We start from the raw sequence: 24,275 nt of genomic DNA, 5'->3' as shown, positions 1-24,275 counted from the left end.
GTCGTCTTGCAACTAGGGACCCTCGACAAAACACACACACACACATGTGCCCCCCTTAGTTGAGAGTCGATGGTCGTCTTGCAACTAGGGGCTACGACAAACACAAACAGCCCCTGGTTGCGAGTTGATGGTCAACTTGCAATTAGGGGCCACGATTAAAAAAAGACACACAAACACGCACACCCCTTAGTTGCAAGTCGGTTGTTGACATGCAATCGGGGACCCACAACAAAACTCAATAGACACGCGCAACCCCTAGTTGCAAGTCGATGGTCAACTTGCAACTGGGGGTCCTCAACAAACACACACCCTCCCTAGTTGCGAGTTGATGCTTGACATGCAACTGGGGACCCCTTGACAAAAAGACACACACACACACACACACACCCTAGTTGCGAGTCGATGGTAAACTTGCAACTGGGGACCCCTTGACAAAAAGACACACATACACACACACCCCACTAGTTGCGAGTTGATGGTCAACTTGCAACTGGGGATTCTCAACAAACACACACACCCTAGTTGCGAGTCGATGGTCAACTTGCAACTCAGGGTTCTCAACAAAACACACACCCCCTAGTTGCAAGTCGATGGTGGGCTTGCAACTGGGGACCCTCGACAAAAAGACACACTCCCCCTAGTTGCAAGTCGATTGTCATCTTGCAACTAGGGACCCTCGACAAAACACACACACACACACACACACACACACACACACATGTGCCCCCCTTAGTTGAGAGTCGATGGTCGTCTTGCAACTAGGGGCTACGACAAACACAAACACCCCCTGGTTGCGAGTTGATAGTCAACTTGCAACTAGGGGCCACGATTAAAAAAAAGACACACAAACACGCACACCCCTTAGTTGCAAGTTGGTTGTTGACAACCTACACATACCCCCCCCCCCCCGGTAGTTGCAACTCGATGGTTAACTTGCAACTAGGGGTCTTCAAACAAACACACACATCCCCCTTAGTTGCGAGTCGATGCTTGACATGCAACTAAGGACCCCTTGAAAAAAATGACAAAACACACACACACACACTCTAGCTGCAAGTCAGTTATCGACATGCAATTGGGGACCGTCAAGACACACACACACACATCCCCTAGTTGCGAGTTGATGGTCAACTTGCAACTGAGGGGCCACAAATAAAACACACACACTACTGGAATGGCAAAGTGACTATATTGCCCCATTTAATTTTGATTTTTCTTATATCAGTTCCTTTTGACAGAAAATCAAACACAAATATATTTATATGACCAATATAGCATATTCAACACATATTACCAATAGTCATGAACACATATATATCCAACACATGTTACCAATAACAGCAAGTTTCATCCGTACATATACATAGTTTCATCAATATTACACAGTTTCATCCATAGGTAGCAAGTTTCACAAGGTCAAAACAAAAACTAAATACAAGCACTCCATCAACCCAAGCTTCCGTGATCTTAAGCAAATCTGTAAAATGGGAAAGAAGAAAGTTAGAAGAAGAAGAAGACTAGAAGAAGATTATTATGATGCGGAAATATGCATGGATTGTCAAAACTTGCATTATCCTACTATCACTAGTACAACAAAGCTGCAGGTTGGCATAGTTCATGAACCATGTGCATCATGACAAATACAATATCATCCAATGCTCGACTATGAACAAAATTGAACAATTGCACCTCACAAAGGCAGAGCATTGAACCAACAAGCAAGTAGGAGGGGTATAAGAGGACTTGAGGAGCTCACTCAAGGGGGTTCTAGCCTAGGCCGAGCTTCAGTCTATGAGAATTGAGTTCTAAAATTGAACAATTACACCTCACTTAAGCATTAGTCATCGAAGGTTCTTGCTTTGTCTATGAGAATTGAGTTCTAAAATCCCTCCGTTCCTAAATATAAGTCCGCTGGAACCTTCGTATGTAGCACATAATACATATACACGTTGGAACCTGTTGCCACTTAGATTGAAATAATTTTTTCCCAATGCACACTGGTAGGACCCATTAAAGCCAAAAAAAAGTAAAACCAAAGCCTGGAAATAATATATACTCCTACTTAGAAATCATAAGCTGTTTCACCTTCCTTCCACATTGAATGTCATTGCTAACTGATTTGAAATGAACATGCTTAGTTGGTTTGAAATTTTGACAACAGCAGGTTTACTTGTTTTACCAGTGACTTGTAAACCATGGCTACTTTTTTTCAATCTTATGCCACAACATAAAACTGGAGAGAAATCCCATAGGTTTATTTCACACGATATCCTGAATTGAGCAAAACTACTACCCCAACACCCACTCTGAAACTGCTCAATTTGAGTGAAATCCAGACAGAAAGCAATGGTCCGCAGTTGCAAATTCAGAAAACAATAGCAGGCTGCAAGGTGGATACCAGCATTTTCATGTGAAAGCATGTACACTGGCAGTACAGTTGATGTCCTAGGGGGTGCTACATTTCCCTCTTGCTTTTCCCATTTTGAGAGATGTTCGAATAGTTAGCAACTGACAAAAGATGTCGATCAAGCTTCAGGAACTTAGCGGCTGTAAATTCAGAAAAAAAAACCCATAAAACACACTAAGTTCCATAATTGCTTTCCTCAATACAACAATCCGTAACAAACATAACCTGACCAAAGAATAGTATCACTCTTATCTCCTGGAAGGGTAACATCGCTCCAGTAAGAGCAGTCGCCATTTAGCAATCTCACACTCCGCAACCAGTAACAAACAATCAACCTCATATATATGTATACAGACATAAGCAGGGAAGGGTACCGCGTGCATGTTTGCTCACCTGTGGCGTTGGCTGTGGCGGTGGCGAGGGTCATGAGATCAACGGGGCTCCAAAGGTAGACGGTGCCCTCAATGGCAAAGGTCACCAGGTCGTGGTCTGTCCTCGCGAGCTCGGCAAACTCGATACCAATGCGTTGTCCATCTTGGCATCCTCTATATCCCCACCGGTAGCTGGATTTTGCTGTTGCAGCGAACAAGACGGAATTCAGTTCAGGACAAAGAATGGACAAGGAACGGAAGAAAGAAAAATAGGTTTGGGATTTGATCCTTGCGCTGATTTTCTTACCCGTCGAGGACGTGGGCATGTACGTGCAACACACATATAACCATGAGGGGAAAATGTCTTGTATAAACATTTTTTGCATGTAATACATAGTATGTAGATTCTGCAAAGAGGAAATTCATCACATTCATATTTGATTAGTTTTGCAGACATGTAATTCATCTCATTCTGACCGTAGTGGGACTTTTATCAAAATGAAACATCAGTCATCTGTAGGCACTAAAAATGACGTAATTAAAGGGAAATTTTGGCATGCCCTTGGATAAACAAACGGCGTATGACACTGATGAGGTTAGTAATAATATAGCCAAAATAGCCAAGCGAAAACTGAAACAGCGACTCTACGTGATCCTCCCGCATTGTACAACAACATATACAGTGGTGTCGGGACAAAATATAACTATCACATTTTAGCATAGCCTTAAAAAACTGCCAATAATATATGCATGCTAAATCCATGTTTATCAAGCTAACTGTCCACATTGTATACAGTGTGGCGATAGTATGGATGGCTGCAATCTATTACTCAGGGAGTCTTCTATACTAATGAAGTATAAAATTCATTGTCCATCCAACCGGTATGTCTTCAAAGATTGAGATAAAGGGTGTTTTATAGCTCTAAGATATGGCAAGGAATTAAGAAAATATATTTGAGCTCAGCATGTCTTAGTTGCCTAAATGACAATAACAAAATTTAAACAATTTAAAGAGAAAATCCAGGGCAATGCTTATAAGGAAGTAAAGATAGCTAACTATTTTTGAGTCCTGTGATAGATTAATTGTGTGTCACGAATCATCCAAGCACATTTGAAAGAAGTCACTTTTGACGCGTCTAGATTACCAAATAAGTGAAAATGCGTCTTCATTTGTCATATTTATTACCTGAATGTGCTATCCATACCACCTTCAGGGCAATCCAGCATAGCCACTTTAACAAATCATACAACTGAAACAAGTAAAAGGCCCCCAGGAGATTATAACACCCAATGAGTGTCGATGTTTTTGGACTAAAACATAATAAGGAACAAATAAAGTCCCTAACAAGCACATATACATCATCTCACTACTGAGTGAAATACAGGCATGCCCCTCATCATGTAACCTCTCCATTTCACAAACATTATAGCTCCATGTTTATTCAATCACCAAGATTTCTGGGCTTTCGCCACAGTCCAAATTCCTGAAGTTGAATTCATGACAGACGTGTAACTAGATACATTATGATGTTTCACAACAAACAAGTACAAAAAGGAACTCCCAACGCTGTGCCGTAACAAATAACAGTGACAAATGGGTCAAAATGCCTTCCGCTACCAATTTTTAACCAAAAGCTGAAAATAAATCAGATACTTAAGACAGAAGTAAAACAAGCCATCATATTCGTCCACATATGTTAATATTATTTGCACCATCCGATCAAAAAAATTAATGGCTCAGATTTAAAACTAAGTTCTCCCCCATTAAGCAGGTCCTGCTTAATTAAGTGGGTAAAGTAATGTCGTAGAAAAGTACACGAAAGTGCGTGTCCATTTGAATGGCTTAATCAGAGCTTCAAGTCTTCTGGAACCATGCCGCTGGCACCCAAAACAAGTTAGTGGCATTCATACCTGCATTAGTTTATGTCTCTTTTTCTTGGTACTTGCCTCTGATTATTTATAATTGTGCGCACTAGCAACATTGATAATGACTCCTCAGAGTCGACATGAGGATAGACTTGGTCCATTCTTTTTACAAAGTAGGTAGGATATGCCCACCTTTGGTTAGAAATATTCAGCTGATTATCAGACTAATGTTAATTTATGTATCAGGCAGGTCGTTCAGAATAATGTTAATTTGTTGAAACTAGAAAAGTCATCGATTCTTTCTCAGGTATGTACATTCTTTCCAAAGCTGGTTATTACATAAATGATGAGTATTGTATATTCAGTGATACGTACACTAGTGCATTGGCTAGAAGCAAGCACTCTGTCAAAACTGTACACTTCTATAGTAGTTCAGATTTCAGAAGCTATTCTGCTGTACAATATCCCTTCCTTTTAAATATGTACTTTATGGATCAACTTGAAGGAGGTCATATTACCTTTCCCTGCAGGTTGAACATCAATGGGTTCATATGTTAATATAGTAGAAACAGAAACAATAAAAGGAGGCGAATAATTCGAACTCGACATTTTTTAACTGAAGTTAACAGCTAAAACTATCCCATGGGCAGAGCTAAAATTAATGGCTCAAATCTAAACAAGCTGCAAAGCAGGGATGCTCAAAAAAGAAAGAAAAGCAGAAGCTTTCTTGAGCTTGGGCACTAATAGCTGCTCCTACTCGAGAAACCATGGAGGAAATGGCGGCATCCGATGCCAAATCCCTCGGCCTCTCCGCCCCCTTTTACTCCTACATTCACCGAATCAAATGGGGAAAAAATCCCTCCTCTTTCCCCCTCTTCCCTCACGGAACAACAGATGCTACAGATATCCAAGAAGAACATGCAGTGGCTTCTTCGAGAGCAAGAAGTGCAAGAATGGATCCAAGGTACGCCATTGGAGGGCAGGGAGGAAAAATCTCTTACCTCTCGTCTTTCCTCTCTCTCTCCTCCGGGTCTTCTCTCCTGTTCTTGTTCTTCTTCTGCTTCTCACTCCTCTCTTTCCACTGCCGCTGTCTGCTAGTGTGTGACTGCGTGCGCCGAGCCGAGCGTGGAGGGGCGGCGCCGCGGCCTGGCTCGGTGGAGGGGCGGACTCCGGTGGCGGGGAGGGCCGCGGGGCACGCCGCGGTGGCCGGGAGGGCCGCGGGGAGGGGGCGGCGCCGCGGCCTGGAACAGTGGAGGGGCGGGCGCAGGGGCGGGCTGCCGTGGAGGGGAGGGGCGGGGGAGGGGCGGGCTGCGGTGGCGGGGAGGGGCGGGCCGGCGTCGGGAACGTGGGTGGGGGCGCGCGGTGGTGGGCGGGTGAGGTGGGGAGAGAGAGAGAGGGGTCGGCCAGGCTGGGAGAGAGAGGGGTGGGGCCGGGCTGGGAGAGAGGGGAGGAGATTTTTTTTTGAGAGTTGGGAGAGGAGATAGTCCCACCTCTTTGCCATCAGCCAGCGGATGGCAAAAGCCCACTTCTTTGCCATCAGCCAGCGGATGGCAAAGAATGTTTGCCATCAGCTGGCAGATGGCAAAGAGGTGGGGCTAGTGGGCTGTTACAGCGCCGTTATCCACTGGGCCCACCCACTTCTTTGCCATCTGCCAGCAGAACTGGTTGATGGCAACCAGGTTCTTTGCCATCTGTCATTTCTTTGCCATCTGTTTTTTGTAAGCAGATGGCAAAGACGTTCTTTGCCATCTGCTGGCAGATGGCAAATTCTCTGTTTCCAATAGTGACATATAGACCCACACACCCCCTAGTTGCGAGTTGATGGTCAACTTGCAACTGGGGGTCCTCACCAAACACACACACCCTAGTTGCAAGTCGATTATCGACATGCAACCGGGGACCCATGACAAAACACATACACACACACCTCCTAGTTGCTTCTCGATGGTCAACTTGCAACTAGGGTCGTCAACAAACACACACATCCCCTCCGGTTGCGAGTCGATGCTTGACATGCAACTCGGGACCCCTTGACAAAATGACACACACACATCCCCTAGTTGCGAGTTGATGGTCAACTTGCAACTAGGGGGCCGCAAATAAAACACACATATAGACAAACACACCCCCTAGTTGCGAATTGATGGTCAACTTGCAACTGGGGGTCCTCAACAAACAAACACACCCTAGTTGCGAGTCGATTATCAAACAATGCGAGTCGATACTTGACATGCAATTGGGGACCCCTTAACAAAATGACAAACACACAAACACACACACACACACTCTAGTTGCAAGTCAGTTATCGACATGCAATTGGGGACCGTCGAGACACACACACACATCCCCTAGTTGCAAGTTGATGGTCAACTTGCATCAACTTGCAACTGGGGGCCACAAATAAAACACACATATAGACACACACCCCTTAGTTGCGAGTTGATGGTTAACTTGCAACTAGGGGTCCTCAACAAACACACACGCCCTAGTTGCGAGTCGATTATCGACATGCAACCGGGGACCCACGACAAAACACACACACACACACCCTTAGTTGCGAGTCGATGGTCAACTTGCAACTAGGGGTCATCAACAAACACACACATCCCCCCCCCCCCGGTTGCGAGTCGATGCTTGACATGCAACTCGGGGCCCCTTAACAAAATGACACACACACACATCCCCTAGTTGCGAGTTGATGGTCAACTTGCAACTGGGGGCAACAAATAAAACACACATATAGACAAACACACCCCCTAGTTGCGAGTTGATGGTCAATTTGCAACTCGGGGGTCCTCAACAAACACACACACACACCCTAATTGCGAGTCGGTTATCAACATGCAACTGGGGACACACGACAAAACACACACACATACCCCCTCTAGTTGCGAGTCAATGGTCAACCTGCAACTAGGGGTCGTCAAACAAACACACACATCTCCCTTAGTTGCGAGTCGATGCTTGAGATGCAACTGAGGACCCCTTGACAAAATGACAAACACACACACACACACACACTAGTTACAAGTCAGTTATCGACATGCAATTGGGGACCCTCGAGACACATACACACATCTCCTAGTTGCGAGTTGATGGTTAACTGGCAACTGGGGGGCCACAAATAAAACACACATATAGACAAACACACCCCCTAGTTGCGAGTTGATGGTCAACTTGCAACCGGGGGTCCTCAACAAATACACACACCCTAGTTGCGAGTCGATTATCGACATGCAACTGGGGACCCACGACAAAACACATACACACACACACCCTAGTTGCGAGTCGATGGTCAACTTGCAACTAGGGGTCGTCAACAAACACACACATCCCCCCCGGTTGCGAGTCGATGCTTGACATGCAACTCGGGACCCCTTGACATAATGGCACACACACACACATCCCCTAGTTGCGAGTTGGTGGTCAACTTGCAACTGGGGGCCACGAATAAAACACACACACGCGCGCGCACACTCTAGTCGCAAGTCGGTTATCGACATGCAATTGGGGACCCTCGACACACATACATACATCCCCTAGTTGCGAGTTGATGATGAACTTGCAATTGGGGGCCACAAAAAAAACACATACAGACACACACAACCTAGTTGCGAGTCGATGCTTGACATGCAACTCGGGACCCCTTGACAAAATGACACACACACACATCCCCTAGTTGCGAGTTGATGGTCAACTTGCAACTGGGGGGCCGCAAATAAAACACACATATAGACAAACACACCCCCTAGTTGCGAATTGATGGTCAACTTGCAACTGGGGGTCCTCAACAAACAAACACACCCTAGTTGCGAGTCGATTATCAAACAATGCGAGTCGATGCTTGACATGCTTGACATGCAATTGGGGACCCCTTGACAAAATGACAAACACACACACACACACACACTCTAGTTGCAAGTCAGTTATCGACATGCAATTGGGGACCGTCGAGACACACACACACACACATCCCCTAGTTGCAAGTTGATGGTCAACTTGCAACTGGGGGGCCACAAATAAAACACACATATAGACAGACACACCCCTTAGTTGTGAGTTGATGGTTAACCTACAACTGGGGGTCCTCAACAAACACACACGCCCTAGTTGCGAGTCGATTATCGACATGCAACCGGGGACCCACGACAAAACACACACACACACACCCTTAGTTGCGAGTCGATGGTCAACTTGCAACTAGGGGTCATCAACAAACACACACATCCCCCCCCCGGTTGCGAGTCGATGCTTGACATGCAACTCGGGGCCCCTTGACAAAATGACACACACACACACATCCCCTAGTTGCGAGTTGATGGTCAACTTGCAACTGGGGGCAACAAATAAAACACACATATAGACAAACACACTCCCTAGTTGCGAGTTGATGGTCAACTTGCAACTCGGGGGTCCTCAACAAACACACACACACACCCTAATTGCGAGTCGGTTATCAACATGCAACTGGGGACACACGACAAAACACACACATACCCCCTCTAGTTGCGAGTCAATGGTTAACTTGCAACTAGGGGTCGTCAAACAAACACACACATCTCCCTTAGTTGCGAGTCGATGCTTGAGATGCAACTGGGGACCCCTTGACAAAATGACAAACAAACACACACACACACACACACACACACTAGTTACAAGTCAGTTATCGACATGCAATTGGGGACCCTCGAGACACACACACACATCTCCTAGTTGCGAGTTGATGGTCAACTTGCAACTGGGGGGCCACAAATAAAACACACATATAGACAAACACACCCCCTAGTTGTGAGTTGATGGTCAACTTGCAACCGGGGGTCCTCAACAAACACACACACTCTAGTTGCGAGTCGATTATCGACATGCAATTGGGGACCCATGACAAAACACATACACACACACACCCTAGTTGCGAGTCGATGGTCAACTTGCAACTAGGGGTCGTCAACAAACACACACATCCCCCCCGGTTGCGAGTCAATGCTTGACATGCAACTCGGGACCCCTTGACATAATGGCACACACACACACATCCCCTAGTTGCGAGTTGGTGGTCAACTTGCAACTGGGGGCCACGAATAAAACACACACACACGCGCACACACTCTAGTCGCAAGTCGGTTATCGACATGCAATTGGGGACCCTCGACACACATACATACATCCCCTAATTGCGAGTTGATGGTGAACTTGCAATTGGGGGCCACAAAAAAAACACATACAGACACACACAACCTAGTTGCGAGTCGATGCTTGACATGCAACTGGGGACCCATTGACTAGACTAAGCCTAGACATCCCTCTTTTGACGATGTTCAAGCTTGTAGCAACCATATCTGGCATTTTATGTATTCATAAAAAAATTGAAAAACAAAAAAATATATTAAAATAGGTATCTATAAATGTCCCATGTGTTGTATGAAAAAAAAGTTCCAAAAATGAAAACAAAAAGTGGCACAAAAATGAAAACTAACGACCAGCAACAGATGCAGAAAAAAAAGATAGCCCGCAATAATCGCTGCCCAAAAAAAAGAAACCCCGCAAAACAGGCGCGGCCCAAAAACAAAAAATATACACCCAGCAAACACGGCTCAAAACAAACAAAAAAAGAAAGACCGCAAAACAGGCGCGGCCCAAAAACAAAAAATATACACCCCGCAAACATGGGCCAAAAAAAAGCCCACCCCGCAAACATGCGAGCGCTGCGAGCGAGCGTTGCGATCGCTGTACCTCCTGTACCTGCGTTGAATAAAAAAATAGTTAGATGTGACATTCTTAAAAAACATCTAGTTATGAATTAGTCATTCTGAAAAGATAAACCCTAGCTAATCTGGACGAGACTCGCTATATATAAATACACGGCCATGGCCATCTCTTTCCTCCGTTGTCACCTCGCGCCGCCGTGCTTCTTTCTCGGTTTGTTATCCATCGAATCGACGTAAGGTGCGTATACGTACGACCATGTGTTCATCTCATTCTCTCACTGAATTCTCCTCGTCTTATTGCCTGCTCTGGGTGGTCTCAGCAGTCAGCACCCTTTCTTTCCATTAATAATCATAATAACAATCGATCGATGAATGGCTAGCACGATTCTGTTCACTCATGTCGATCGTGTTTGTCCGTTTGATTTCACTCCCACCCAACGTTGGATCAGTGGACAAAACCCGAAGCAATTGCGGAGAGCATCTCTGACTTCAGACCAATCAGCCTCATCCATGCGGTGGCTAAGATTGTGGCCAAGATGATGGCAACTCGGTTAGCACCATTCATGCACACTCTGATATCCCGTAGTCAGAGCGCCTTCATCAAGTCCAGAAGCATCCACGATAATTTTATGTACGTGCGCAACCTTGCTCGGCGGATGCACCGGTTAAAGAAGCCTACCCTCCTCTTCAAGCTAGACATAAAAAAGGCTTTTGATTCTGTCAGATGGGACTACTTGCTCAGCCTTCTCAGTCGGCGCGGTTTCCTGACACGGTTCAGAGATATGCTCACTGCCCTGCTGCGGTCATCCTCATCCAGAGTCCTTCTCAATGGGATTCCGGGTGAGCCTATGTGGCACAGTGTGGGCCTCCGGCAGGGAGAGCCGCTCTCCCCCCTTCTATTTGTCCTGGCCATTGACCCTATCCAGAGCATTCTCGACACCGCCACAAGACAGGGCAAGCTACACCGGATAGGGGGCAGGGCCACCTGCATGCGCTCCTCGCTATATGCCGATGATGCCGCCATATTTGTGGCGCCTTTCAAGGAGGACATCCAGCAATTAACCTCCATCCTGGCTGGGTTTGGCGAAGTCACCGGTCTCACAACGAACCTCGAAAAGAGCTCGGTGGTTCCTATTAGTTGCAGCGGCATTGACCTGGATGCCGTTCTTGAGTGCTTTCCGGCCAAGCGTGCTACTTTCCCAATGCGCTTCCTCGGCCTCCCGCTGTCCATTCACCGGCTCAGGAAAATTGATCTTGAACACTTGGTAGACAAAGCTGCAGGGAGCTTGGTTCCTTGGCAGGGCCGGTTCATCACGGCGGCTGGGCGAACCGAGTTGGTTAGATCGGTGACCACCTCCCAGGCCACTTTCCATGCCACAGCGATTAAACTTCCTGAGAGTACTCTGAGCAATCTCAATAAGCTCGAGAGGGCCTTCCTTTGGGCGGGAGCGGAGAAGGTCTCTGGCGGGAAATGCAAGGTCAACTGGAAGGCCGTGTGCAGACCAAAGAGCCTTGGCGGCTTGGGAGTCCTCGACCTTCACTTATATGCGAGAGCTTTGCGCCTGAGATGGCTATGGTACGAATGGAAGGAACCCGATAGACCATGGGTCGGCTTGGGAAACCCATGCGACTCCATGGACAGAGAGCTCTTCTATGCGGCGACTACTATCACCGTGGGGGATGGTCGGATGGCGCATTTCTGGCACTCACCGTGGCTGGAAGGAAAGAAACCCAAGGACATCGCCCCGCTCGTGTTCGCGAGCTCATCCAACAAGAATAAATCTGTAAAGGAGGCCATGCAGGATCAAAATTGGGTGCACTGGATTAAAATGGAGGATGGGCTTTCAGTTGACCATATTGCACAGTTCTGCACGCTTTGGGAGAAGCTCAGCCAAGTTGAACTTCGAGATGACCTGGCCGATGACATAAAGTGGAACCTCACGACCAATGGCACATATTCGTCCGCCTCGGCCTACAAGGTGCAATTCGAAGGGGCGGTGGCAACCAACATGAAGAAAGTGATATGGGGAAACTGGGCACCCCCCAAGTGCAAGTTTTTCGCGTGGCTCATCAACAAGAACAGGGTTTGGACGGCAGACCGGCTACAACGACGAGGGTGGCCAAATTGCAATTTATGCCAACTATGCAAAAGGGAGCCGGAGACGGCGGCACACATTATGTTCCAGTGTAGGTTCTCCATGCGCATTTGGAATGCGGTGAGATGTTGGCTTGACACGCAGGAGCTCGACACCGCCGATTGGGTTGGAATCTCTTCGGTCCATGAGTGGTGGACTAGAACGATCCTTGACCGCGGACACCGGAGGAAGACGATCTCTTCGCTTGTAATGCTAGTCTCTTGGGAGGTTTGGAAAGAGAGAAACGCGAGGGTGTTCTAAAAGAAATCCTCAATGCCAACCACGGTGCTAGAGGGCATCAAGGTGGAGGCCAGGAATTGGGTTCTGGCCGGGGCTAAACACTTGGGATCCTTGATGCCGTGAGAGTAGTTCGTTTTGTTTTCGCATTTGTTGAGGAGTAATGACCCTTATTGAGACTTTGTTCTATACGCCTTCTTTATTAATGAGATGAGGCAAAGCTTTTGCTTCCGTTTCAAAAAAAATAAAAAAAATTGTGAGTCCAGAACAAGATGACTTCATGCGCGCAGCCAAGCATTTGGTCTCTCTCAATCTGTCGAATCCAAGAGTAGTACTTTGTTTGAGATCATAGAAGCGCCGCAACTTCACCTTGGTTAACGCGTGTCTATTTTTATATGATGTGGTACGTATCTACTATTGCAGGTATAGTACAAAGAAACCGTGACTTAATGGGGGAGCCCGGAGAAGGAGCTTCGTTGGGACCCGTCACAGCGCCCCTGAACCCTCCCGCAGGTAAACCTTTGATTCGAAGCACTATTTTATTTTCATACATGTTTGACATAATTTCAAGTCCTCTACGCCCTATCAGACCTTGTTGAAGCTGAGGAGTCGAATCCGGTTGCCGAAGTTACCACATCATCATCCGAATCGGAAAAAGAGAAGGTATGTATATGATTTGTTCATGGAATTACGAAAATATAAGCAATCATGTGCGTTTTTCCTAAACTCCGACATGGGTTGGCCCAACAAGCCCGGCATCTGGGTAGGGCTCAGGCCTCACTTTCCCACATACAGCTGGACTTAACCCAAAGCTCGGGGAAAAGCCGAGTAAACCATGTTTTTGGGATATTATAAGAAAAATAGGTATAACATGGTATTATTTGGTTCCAAAAATAGGTCTATTTTTATTTAAATTTGCAAAAAAAAATTGGGCCGTTGGTTAGGTCAGGCATGGGCTTGGGATTTCAAGGTCGGGATTTGCAAAGCCCAGCACAAAATCCAACCCAGCTCAGTGAGTACCTAGGTTTAGTTGTTCCTTTGATTTATATATACATATGTGGGATGTAGATAGATGTTTTCTATCACAAAAGTTGGCACGGAAATTCAGCGGGATGTGCAAAGTTTAACTTGATCCACGGACTGTGTAGGTTGAACGAGGCAACGCAAGGAAAAAAAATAAAGCTGTCAACCAACACAGACCTGACGAAATACCATTGGTGCTCATGGCCAGGTGTTGTCGGTCTCAAGGCGGACAAGGCCAAGAGGATCATCAGGAAAGGCAAGCCGGACCTCTTTTGTTCAGTGGTTCCACAGAACCAGTTTCTGACCATGGCCTACTGCACGAATCGTGTTAGGCTCATAGTGGACAGATCCAACCGTGTAGTGCGAACTCCCTGTGTTGGTTAGTGAACAACGAAGTAAAAAAAGAGAATCAAGTTCTTAATTCAGATGTGCTTACTGAATTATGTTCTCTATCGATCGTAGGAAAGATGATTTAAGATGCTTAATAATTGTCTGTCGTAAACCTTTGCTTTGATGATGTGTGAATGATTGTTAACATCTGAATTTGTGGCACTTTGTAGAATGTTATAAGAAACTAGCCGATTGGCACTAGTAAGCATGTTTTACTACAAATAATTTTGACCAACAATAGTCACAACACTCGCTTGTAACAAAACTGTGGACCAAGTGGTACAAGAAAAACCGTACCCTTGGAACAAATCATGACTACAACTACAGTGGTGGAGCCAGGAATTTGCTCCTGGGTATTCTTGTCAATGTACAATCTTATTTTCCAAAGCAATATAATAGAACAACAAATGTACAGTAAGATGGCAACATCAATAAAGCAATGACCTAGTAGCAAAATATCATTGTTGCAATATATCTAACAATTAAGAAAGCCCCTTTTTGGAAGAGATTGATGACATCCTCATCCCTCACTTGCTTGAAGAAATGTAATCAAGCAATTGTTTAAATATGCATCACTCATTTTGTTTCTTAGTGCATTCTTCACGTATTTCATTGAGAAAAAAACCCTCTCAACTCTAGCAGTGGCCACCGGAAGAATGAGCACCAACTTAAGAAGTTTGTAAACAATTTAATAGTATTCATTCTTTCTTGACTCAACCATCAGAACTGAAAGCTCGCATAGATTCTTCAAATTGCTAAACCTTTAAAAGCATAGGCAAAGAATACCTTGGTGGATGTAGACTGTGTCGACGACGATGGAGGCCGGACTGCCGGGGGTGAGCCATCCGTCATGGAGGGCGTTGGGCGCCTGCAGGGGGGGCAGGGAGTCCAGAGGTGGACTGGCGCATGGCAGAGGAGAGGCTGAAAGGGTCAGACTCGGAGGGGAGGGCTGAAGGCCGAGTGTATGGGAGGGAGATGGCCGTCTAGAGGGGAAGGGAGGGACCGAGGGAGAGGGTTGGCCGCCGGACCTGGAGTTGCTTGCCACCGACGCCTTCAGCTAGGTTGGGGAATGGGTATCGATTTGGGAATGTGGGGGGGGGGGGGTCAGTAGGAGACGAGGTGCTCAGTTGCTCGCCCGCCTAACTAGACACCAGTCGGTTGTGTCTATCTTGGTGTATGGCTGTCGTGTGTGCCAGTTTTTGGCTGGACTTGAGTTTGTGGGCAAAATGTTCACGGTATAACACATGTAGTAATTTTTTGAGACCAAATTCTTTTGTGTTCCAGAGGATTCTCGGGAAGAGCCCCCTTGCCGCCACTGTCTACAAGTGGAAGAATGGTTAAACGCGTGACTAAGAAACAAAATTTGGGGCCTTCTCGGACAAAAAGCTTCAACACTCATGGAACAAATAACGAACTCAAGTGAAGTATCCTTGCAAAAAAAAGAATACAAGTGGAGTAAAAAATTATGACCCAAGCAAACAATTTTTGAATTTTGTGGAAACAAAAATTTAGCCTTTAGATCAAATCACAAGTGTAAGAGAGACAAAATTTTGGACTAAGTGGAGCATCTTTACAATTAATGTTGTTAAAAATGCTAAAGTTACATAATCAAACTACGCGTACGACCTACGGACTCCGATGCAATCAATCTCCTCCCCCTGATTTCCACGTGTGGGCCTCCTCTCTCCCCTTAATTTCCGCAGAGAAACAAATAAAATAGTGGCATAACAGAATTGACTTGATTCCACCAGCACCACAAATCAATCACATACGAGCACCGCTACAAAAAAGTGTACCATGAAAAACTAAATAAGACATTATATTGTCGCTGACATTGATCCTCGCTGAAAAATATTTAGATTATCTAAAAACGAAATACTTCAACCACATGGCGCCAATTAGTTGCTTCCAGGTAAGTCCATCATCCAACATGGTGTGTACGCAAAAGAAACCTCTTCCATTGAATAGCGGCAGCGGGACCTCATATTACCCAGGTACCGTATCCTTGAGCTGTTTAAATGGTAGGCTACCATTGAACAAGGGGACACCCCTCTTTCATTAAAGAAGACAATTTCTTTATAGGGATGGAAACCAAGACAATAAGGGCCCACAATGTAAGGATCACACTTTTTAGGCCAGTCTGTAATGCTAACAAGATCTTCGTCGTCAGAGTCCCAATCAAAACCATCTTTCGCTACTGCTTCGTTGTATTCATCTGCAAGCTTAAGGTTGATATTACTCTTCAACAACAACTGGATATGCTCAGGCGGCTGTGGGATCCATGGTCCACAGTGCCAATCTTGTTTAGTAAATGCCGGCTCAAGGTTGATTTCATTCTTCAAAACCCAGTCTGTCAGACCACACGATTCATGAAGAAACCAAACTCGAAACGTGCATCGCACATTGGTATTCACTACACAATAGACCCCTTTCTTCGATTTGCCTAGACGAAAATGTGGTTCTACTCGTCCTTTTGGCAACTTAATTAGCTGGTACTTGTCACTCGACAAGTTTATTCTGTAAGAAGATAATCACCGCTTAAGATTAATTGCCAGAATTATTTATTTTTACATAATATACTAAGAAGAAGAATAAATCGAAGTGCCTGAGTGTGAGTAATACCTCAAACAAATTAATCAAATTATATTGACAAAAATAAAACTAAAGTAACCATTGTTGAGTAATACATACATACCTCAAAAGAAAATCATCCTTTATGCGCGGGGAAGGAACGTAGAGTGACCCTTGCCAATAAGCGGCGTAGTGCATGTGCTCATCAGGATCAGGATCATGGTTACAGGAGTTTACATCGTCAGCGGTTCCAGCGGCAGCAGCGTCACCTTCTCGAACAAATGACGTCTCCTTCCAACGGTCTGTCCTTGACGAGAAGACATACATGACATACGGCGTAGGCGGCCACTCGGCGCAGGTCGTGTCAGCGAGAATACGAGGGATGTACAACACCTTGTAGTGTGGTGAGATGGTGGGGTCATAGACGAGGTAGCGGTTGTTGCAGCAACGCCCGCACACGGCCGGCCATGAGCACGCGCACGGCAGTAGGGGCAGCGGCGCCCACTGCCGCGTGGCGATATTGACAACCTTGACCCGAAATTCATCCATCCAGCCGTGGGTCAAGAAGAGGCCGTTGCAGTGATCCTGTACGCCGCGAACGTCTAACCAGCTGTCCGCGAGGTAGTCAAGGTTGCTGGTGATGTGGCGTGCGGTGGAGGGGCGCCCGAAGAGCCTCGCTGGCTCTTCGCTGCTGCGTTCGTCGTAGACGGCGGCGTCAACGGAGAGCGGGAGAAGGTCGGCGCGCAGGAGACGGTGGTGGTCGATGGCGGCGCGCCAGGCCGTGCAGGCGCAGCGGGAGACGGCGAGGCTGCGTGGGGGCAGGCGGCGAAGTATGTCCAGCACAAGGTCGATGTGCACCATGTCCATGATGTCCCACCGTTACGTAGACCTAGGTTGAGTAGGCTTTGAGGGGAGACGGACTAGGCCGAGCTACTTCCGATCGAGATCGAGATCGAGGAGGACTTGTTTTCGTGAGGGGGAGGAACGATGATGGATTAGTTATAGCTAGGTCCTGCGTGTTGGCATGAGAACTTTGCTATGACCCGGCTACCTTGATCGCCCGTTTAAATCTAGACCTGTTATATTACCACACGAAACCGGATAAAACTTGTACTCTCCGACTCTGCTGCTATATGCATTTATGAGTGGCACGCGCGTTGGACCTGGAGATAAGGCCAACTCCACCGCACGACACCAAATCGTCCGGCTCCATTTGTTTGGATGAAACGGACAAACGAGATGTCCCAACGCGCGATCCTATCTTAAAAAAACGGCCGTTTCTGGTCCGTCTCGCCCCATCCTGAGCGCAAACTTGGTCTGTCTTTGCGTCGAAAACGGACGCAAGTGGACAATTCTGCGTCGTCCTCGTCCGGGACGTGTCCTCTACATGTGACCCCCTGACCCTCCTGTCATCCTCTCTCTTTTTTATCTCTCATGGCCCACCATCCTCTCTCTCCACCTTTTCTCCTCTCTCTCTTCTGCTCCACACACCACCCATGACGGTGCACGCGAGTGGCACGACGAGCAGGCGGGGCCACGGGCAGTCGAGCGCGGACCGGGCAAGGCTAGCAGGCGGGTGCACGGGAAGGGGCGGGGCGCGCGGCGCGCGGGGCGGGGCAGGGCGGGGCCCGTGGCTAGCAGGCCGAGGTGGGGCTGGGCGCGGCGGCTAGCTGGCCGGGGCGGGGCGGGGTGGGGCGCGCGGCTAGCAGGCCGGGGCGGGGCTGGGCGCGTTGGCTAGCAGGCCGGGGCAGGGCGTGCGCGCGGCGGGCGAGCTCGCGCGCGGCAGATGCCCAGGCGGCGGCGAGGCGACGCGGGCGCGGACGGGGCGGCAAACGGCGCGGCGGCAGGCAGCGGCGAGGGATTGGCCGCGGCGCGACAGTGGGTGGCGAGGCGGGCACGCAGAGCCTGGAGCGGAGGGCGCGGGCTCGTGCGGGGTCTGCGGGACTCCTGCTTCATCCTGGTAGGCGCGCTGGTGGGCGGCGAGGCGCGGCTGGGCAGAGACGGCGAGCGGGCGCGAGGGCGGGCAGGCACGGGCCCGGCAGCGGCGGCGGCACCAGCGGCTGCATCGGCAGAGCAAGAGCACGGGCGTGGCGTGGGCGGGTGAGGCGCTGTAACATCCCGGATATGATTTACCCAATTTGTACTCCAACTCTTGCCGCTTCCGGCGTTAAGTTATTTTATTTTCTCGGGTTCGGGTCTTTGTCTTCGTGTGTTGTTATAGTTGTCATGCATCTCATATCATGTCATCATGTGCATTGCATTTGCATACGTGTTCATCTCATGCATTCGAGCATTTTCCCCATTGTCCGTTTTGCATTCCGGCGCTTCGTTCTCCTCCGGTGGTCATTTCTACTTTTCTTTCGTGTGTGGGGATTAAACATTTCCGGATTGGACCGAGACTTGCCAAGCGGCCTTGGTTTACTACCGGTAGACTGCCTGTCAAGTTTCGTACCATTTGGACTTCGTTTGATGCTCCAACGGTTAACCAAGGGACCGAGAAGGCCTCGTGTGTGTTGCAGCCCAACACCCCTCCAAGTTGGCCCAAAACCCACCAAAACCTTCTCCATCATCTAGATCGTTCGATCACGATCGCGTGACCGAAAACCGCACCTCATTTGGACACTCCTAGCTCCCTCTATGCCTATTTAAAGACCCCTCCGAATTTCTCCTTCTCCTTCCCCCCGAAACCCTAGCTCCACTCATCATCGCGCGCCGCCGGACAAAACTACCGCCGACGGACATGTCCGTTTTCCTCCCGCCGCCGCCACGTGGCACCGCCTGATTCGCCCGCCCGGGCGCCCACATCGCTGCCGACCCCGCGGGCCCGCGAGCCCGTGCGGGGCCCTCTCCGGCCCATCCCTGCGCGCCGCCCCGCGCCCTTCTTCTTCCCCGCACGCGGCGCCCCGCCTCCCGGCCGGCCGCCGCAGACGCCATCGCCGGCGGGTTCCGGTGCTTCCTCCGGCCGGCGCCGCACCGGGCCGCCGCGGCCACCGCCGCACCCCGACGCCGCGCGACGCCCTCCGACCGGCCGTCGCCTCCCCGACCTCGTCTCCGGCCAGATCCGGCCACGGGAGAGCCGGATCCGGCGACCCCTTCCTCGCCGGCCGCCGTCTTCGTCTTCTCCGGTGATATCCGCCACCGCCTCGTTTTGCGTGCCCGGGTCAACCCTAGATCCGCGGGTGGTGATTTTCTACCAAGTCCTCAAACTCCCAGATCCATATGCCCATGTTCATCGTGTTATAACTTTGCATCCGTAGCTCCGTTTTGGGCATATAGCATATCAAAATGTTCGCCTCAAAGAGCACATCATTTCGTCTCATTGCATCATTTTCATTTGAGTTCATCTTGATGCCCGAAATGCTGTTAGAAAAATGCTATTTGAGATAATTGTCAGATCTGCTGCTCCAATTAGATATTTGTCATTTTTGCCGTGATTATTGTGTGCATGATATGCCCATGAGCTCTACATGAGTTTTGTTATATGTTTTGCCATCTATCCATAGGTGCAACCCATATATTTTTGTGATGTGTGTGGTGACTAGCACAAGCTTGCAAAGTGGGGCATTCGTTAATGCTGATTTCAGGGACTTAGCATTTCCACTAAGTCCTTGAGCTGTTTATCTCAATATGCCATATGTTCATGTTGTTTTCTAATGATCCGTGCCTCTTTTGAGGATGATCAGTAAGGATGTTTTGTTAATCTTGTAGTGCTATATCCATCCATGTCTTTGTTTGCAACTATGGAGCACCCTAGCTTGAGTCAATCGAGCTCTACTTTTGCTATTTGGTGAATCTGGGCAGATTGTCTACTTGTTAGCAATTTTGCCAAGGATGTTGTAGTTGATCCGTGCATGCTATGTTATTGTTCTTGCCATGTCTAGCTTGTATTTTGGGTATTCTTGATGGGTGTATGCTTAGATTGCCATGACTTGCTCTGTAGTGAGTGCATCGAGCTCGTAAACATGCCTACTTGATATCTGTTTCAGCATGCTCCAGTTTTCACTAAGTCTGAAAACTGATTATGTTTTTGCCATGTTCACATGCTTGCAAATGTATTTTCTGATCCCTTTTGGCTCAAGGTCACTAAGAGACTTTTGTTAAGCTCTTTGAGTAGCTCCATGCCATGCTTTACTTTGCCATGTTCAGGTCCTGTAGCATATAGTTTTCATACTCCAAAGAGTGCTATTTGGTCTGAAATTCCAGACGAGTGTTAATTTCACCAAGTCTGAGATCTGTTTGCCAAATGCATTTTTGCCATACTTGTTTGAACCTGTTAATGGATGAATTGGCCGTAGCTCAGTGCTAGTCTTTTGTTAAGAATCATGAGAGGATCCCTGCCATATATTTTGATGCCATGTTTGGGTGTTGTAGTATGTTCATATTGTTGCATTTACATGACTACTTGCTCTAAATCGCAGACCGGTGTCATATTTGAATCGCTTGCCATTTCCAAACCGTAACTCCGATTCCGGTGATCTTTATATCGTTTTCAAGCGATTTCATCTCATCTTTCCAGTGGCACACTTGGTTTTCCAAGTTGAGGCCAGGTTCATGCATTCCTTGTCAAATCTTGCATATGCATCACATATTGCATCCCGCATAGCATACCATCTTTGCATCATGTTGTTTGAGTTTGCACGTGGTTGATTGTGTCCTTGTTGCTTGTTTGTCTTGTTTGGATAGAGACGGGAGAAGAGTTCGCTAATGAGGAGCCCATTGAGTTTGCCTTCGAGGATCCAGTCAACTCTGACAACTTTACAGGCAAGATGATCATACCCTCGAAATCACTACTATCTTTGCTTTGCTAGATGCTCGCTCTTTTTCTATGCCATGCTACGATGCCTATCACTTGCTTATCATGCCTCCCAAATTGCCATGTCAAACCTCTAACCCCCCATGTCCTAGCAAACCGTTGATTGGCTATGTTACCGCTTTGCTCAGCCCCTCTTATAGCGTTGCTAGTTGCAGGTGAAGATTGGAGACCATTCCTTGTTGGAACATTATTTACTTGTTGGGATATCATTATATTGCCATGTTATCTTAATGCATCTATATACTTGGTAAAGGGTGGAAGGCTCGGCCTCTCGCCTAGTGTTTTGTTCCACTCTTGCCGCCCTAGTTTTCGTCATATCGGTGTTATGTTCCCGGATTTTGCGTTCCTTACGTGGTTGGGTAATAATGGGAACCCCTTGATAGTTCGCCTTGATTAAAGCTTTTCCAGCAATGCCCAACCTTGGTTTTACCATTTGCCACCTAGCCTCTTTTCCCCTTGGGTTTCCGGAGCCCGAGGGTCATCTTATTTAAACCCCCCCGGGCCAGTGCTCCTCTGAGTGTTGGTCCAAACTAGAGTCCTGTGCAGCGCCCCCTCGGGGAAACTCGAGGTTTGGTTTTAGTTGTATGGAGCGCTCATCTGAGTGTGCCCTGAGAACGAGATATGTGCAGCTCCTATCGGGATTTGTCGGCACATTCGGGCGGTGTTGCTGGATTTGTTTTAACTTGTCAAAGTGTCTTATAGAACCGGGATACCGAGTCTGATCAGAATGTCTCGGGAGGAGGTTTATTCCTTCGTTGACCGTGAGAGCTTGTCATGGGCTTAGTTGGGACTCCCCTGCAGGGATTTGAACTTTCAAAAGCCGTGCCCGCGGTTATGGGCAGATAGGAATTTGTTAATGTCCGGTTGTAGATAACTTAAACCTTAACTTAATTAAAATGAATCAACTGTGTGAGTTACCGTGATGGCCTCTTCTCGGCGGAGTCCGGGAAGTGGACACGGTGTTGGAGTAATGCTTGCCGCAGGATTGCCCTTTAGTTACTCGCCCGCGCTTTGCCTCCTCTTCTCGCTCTCTTTTGCGAACAGGATAGCCACCATATATGCTAGTCGCTTGCCGCAGCTCCACATATTTTCCTTGCCTTACCTATTAAGCTTAAATAGTCTTGATCGCGAGGGTGCGAGATTGCTGAGTCCCTATGGCTCACAGATTACTATTAAACCAGATGCGGGGCCTGATGATTCCGTTCCAGATGACGCGCTTGAGCTCAAGTGAGAGGTCGACGAGGACTCACGCCGATACTACGTGTCTTTCCCTGATGATCAGTAGTGGTGCCCAGTTGGGCTGATCGGGACCGTGTCGCATGTTGGGTTGTCTTTTATTTTGGCGCCGTAGTCGGGCCATGAGTGTTTGAATGTTGTAATGCTATTTATGTACTTTGATTGACGTGGCGAGTGTAAGCCAACTATGTATCTTCCCTTTTATTATCTATATTACATGGGATGTTGTGAAGATTGCCTAACTTGCGACATTGCTTTCAATGCGGTTATGCCTCTAAGTTGTGCCTCGACACGTGGGAGCTATAGCCGCATCGAGGGCGTTACAAGTTGGTATCAGAGCCTTCCCCGACCTTAGGAGCCCCATTGCTTAATCGTTTTTAGCAGCCGTTGTTGAGTCTAGAAAAATGTTTTGAGTCATTTAGGAATTATATATCGGAGAATTTAGGAATTCTTTTTACTCCCCAGTCTCCTCATCGCTCTGGTAAGGCATCCTGACGTAGAGTTTTGACTCTTCTCTTCTCGAATTTCACTAAAAAAATTTAGGATCATGCGGGTATCTTGGAATCGTTCCGATGGTTTTGTGACGAGAACATTGTTCTTGGTGCCTCCTGTCTTTAGGGGTTGTGGCAGTGTCCCGGGGAGTTGAGCTCCGAGGTGTTGTCGTCACAATTTTATCGTTGCAGTTCTGGAATACCTGAGTTTAGTACGCCGACATCGAAAATCTCTTTTATGCAGTTCGTTGGTGAGATAACCTCGACGCCACCCAGTACTGGGGCGGGAGTTCGGGAGTATCGCCATAACTTGTATAACGGATGCTTTTCAAAGGTTGAGGTAGATGGTTTCCGAAGTTTTCTCGGTTATGTGTTGAAGGATGGATACAGCTGGATGTAGGATTTGCTAGATTTGGGTGAGATATTATGCTTCCCCTGTATCCCCAACACCTGATTGCATAACCGGAAAGGTTCGGGAGTTTCATAGGTGGGAATTCTTGTAGCTCTAGCTCTTCTTCCACGGATATTTGGTTTGTGATTGGGATTTCTTACCGAGTATTCGTTCTTCATCCGTACCTTGTTGATTTATTTCTCTACCTAAATTCTAAGTGGCTTCTCAATTTATAGATATGTGACCATTTCAAGAGGAATGCATTTGTTCTTATGTTCGGATGTGAAGACTATATGTTGCAATTTTCATTCAGTTGGATTCAGCTTCAATATTTGCCTATCAATGTGCTAATGGATGTCAACCTTTTCAGGATGGCTCCTCCAACGCGCACGACTCCGAATCCTGATCCGCCACCACCTCCACCTCCTCCGGAGGCATGGCAAGCTGTGATGGCCGCAACCAATGCAAACACACAGTTGATCATACAAATTCTTCAAGAGCGCAATCAAGCGAACCAACGCAACCAAGGCAACAATCAGAATCACTTTGCTACACTCAACCAGTTCCTTGTAAACGGGCTAAAGACTTTCAGCAATTGTGTTGAGGCAACTGATGATGACGATTAGCTCGTGGATCTGT

General features: G+C 47.6%; 3 protein-coding genes across 9 annotated transcripts; 1 reads left to right on the top strand and 2 right to left on the bottom strand.

The window, feature by feature from the left end:
- Nucleotides 1-1,288: 1,288 nt before the first annotated feature.
- On the bottom strand, nucleotides 1,289-5,982 carry LOC147992914 (uncharacterized). Of its 7 annotated transcripts, none has more exons than XM_087532531.1 (7): nucleotides 5,646-5,980; nucleotides 4,137-5,168; nucleotides 3,965-4,028; nucleotides 3,086-3,185; nucleotides 2,633-2,980; nucleotides 2,399-2,547; nucleotides 1,289-1,477 (listed from the first exon to the last, which is right to left on the bottom strand). In XM_087532531.1, exons 4-6 carry the CDS (start codon nucleotides 3,171-3,173, stop codon nucleotides 2,456-2,458), a joined length of 528 nt encoding a protein of 175 aa, XP_087388657.1. In that variant the 5' UTR covers nucleotides 3,174-3,185; nucleotides 3,965-4,028; nucleotides 4,137-5,168; nucleotides 5,646-5,980; the 3' UTR covers nucleotides 1,289-1,477; nucleotides 2,399-2,455. The 7 variants fall into 7 exon arrangements, with proteins under 7 accessions (XP_087388657.1, XP_087388662.1, XP_087388651.1 ...); XM_087532536.1 differs by having other exon boundaries at nucleotides 5,020-5,168; XM_087532525.1 differs by having other exon boundaries at nucleotides 3,965-4,262; nucleotides 5,020-5,168; nucleotides 5,646-5,979.
- Nucleotides 5,502-14,229, top strand: LOC147992913 (uncharacterized). Its single transcript, XM_087532551.1, has 4 exons — nucleotides 5,502-5,608; nucleotides 13,145-13,234; nucleotides 13,311-13,384; nucleotides 13,880-14,229. Exons 1-4 carry the CDS (start codon nucleotides 5,539-5,541, stop codon nucleotides 14,126-14,128), a joined length of 483 nt encoding a protein of 160 aa, XP_087388677.1. The 5' UTR covers nucleotides 5,502-5,538; the 3' UTR covers nucleotides 14,129-14,229.
- A 1,600-nt stretch (nucleotides 14,230-15,829) lies between these two features.
- Nucleotides 15,830-17,986, bottom strand: LOC147992912 (uncharacterized). The gene is made up of 2 exons (XM_087541795.1): nucleotides 16,830-17,986; nucleotides 15,830-16,651 (listed from the first exon to the last, which is right to left on the bottom strand). Exons 1-2 carry the CDS (start codon nucleotides 17,570-17,572, stop codon nucleotides 16,033-16,035), a joined length of 1,362 nt encoding a protein of 453 aa, XP_087397921.1. The 5' UTR covers nucleotides 17,573-17,986; the 3' UTR covers nucleotides 15,830-16,032.
- Nucleotides 17,987-24,275: the final 6,289 nt, after the last annotated feature.

This window comes from Triticum urartu, chromosome 1A, assembly GCF_056163025.1.
Source record: "Triticum urartu cultivar PI428250 chromosome 1A, HENAU_Tu73, whole genome shotgun sequence".
Taxonomy (NCBI): domain Eukaryota; kingdom Viridiplantae; phylum Streptophyta; class Magnoliopsida; order Poales; family Poaceae; genus Triticum; species Triticum urartu.
The sequence above is the reverse complement of the archived record's forward strand: the minus strand, read 5'-3'. Positions and strand labels throughout refer to the sequence as shown.

What these genes read in the sequence shown, in the direction of transcription:
- LOC147992912 (XM_087541795.1), bottom strand. Translation starts at nt 17,572, where the DNA reads ATGGACATGGTGCACATCGACCTTGTGCTGGACATACTTCGCCGCCTG. An exon ending in AAGGATGATTTTCTTTTGAG is followed by an intron (nt 16,652 to 16,829) that starts GTATGTATGTAT and finishes ATCTTCTTACAG; the next exon opens with AATAAACTTGTCGAGTGACA.
- LOC147992913 (XM_087532551.1), top strand. Translation starts at nt 5,539, where the DNA reads ATGCTACAGATATCCAAGAAGAACATGCAGTGGCTTCTTCGAGAGCAA. An exon ending in AGTGCAAGAATGGATCCAAG is followed by an intron (nt 5,609 to 13,144) that starts GTACGCCATTGG and finishes CTACTATTGCAG; the next exon opens with GTATAGTACAAAGAAACCGT. An exon ending in GCCCCTGAACCCTCCCGCAG is followed by an intron (nt 13,235 to 13,310) that starts GTAAACCTTTGA and finishes ACGCCCTATCAG; the next exon opens with ACCTTGTTGAAGCTGAGGAG.
- LOC147992914 (XM_087532541.1), bottom strand. Translation starts at nt 3,173, where the DNA reads ATGTATTACATGCAAAAAATGTTTATACAAGACATTTTCCCCTCATGG. An exon ending in CATGCCCACGTCCTCGACGG is followed by an intron (nt 2,981 to 3,085) that starts GTAAGAAAATCA and finishes TCGCTGCAACAG; the next exon opens with CAAAATCCAGCTACCGGTGG. An exon ending in TGATACTATTCTTTGGTCAG is followed by an intron (nt 2,548 to 2,632) that starts GTTATGTTTGTT and finishes CTGAATTTACAG; the next exon opens with CCGCTAAGTTCCTGAAGCTT.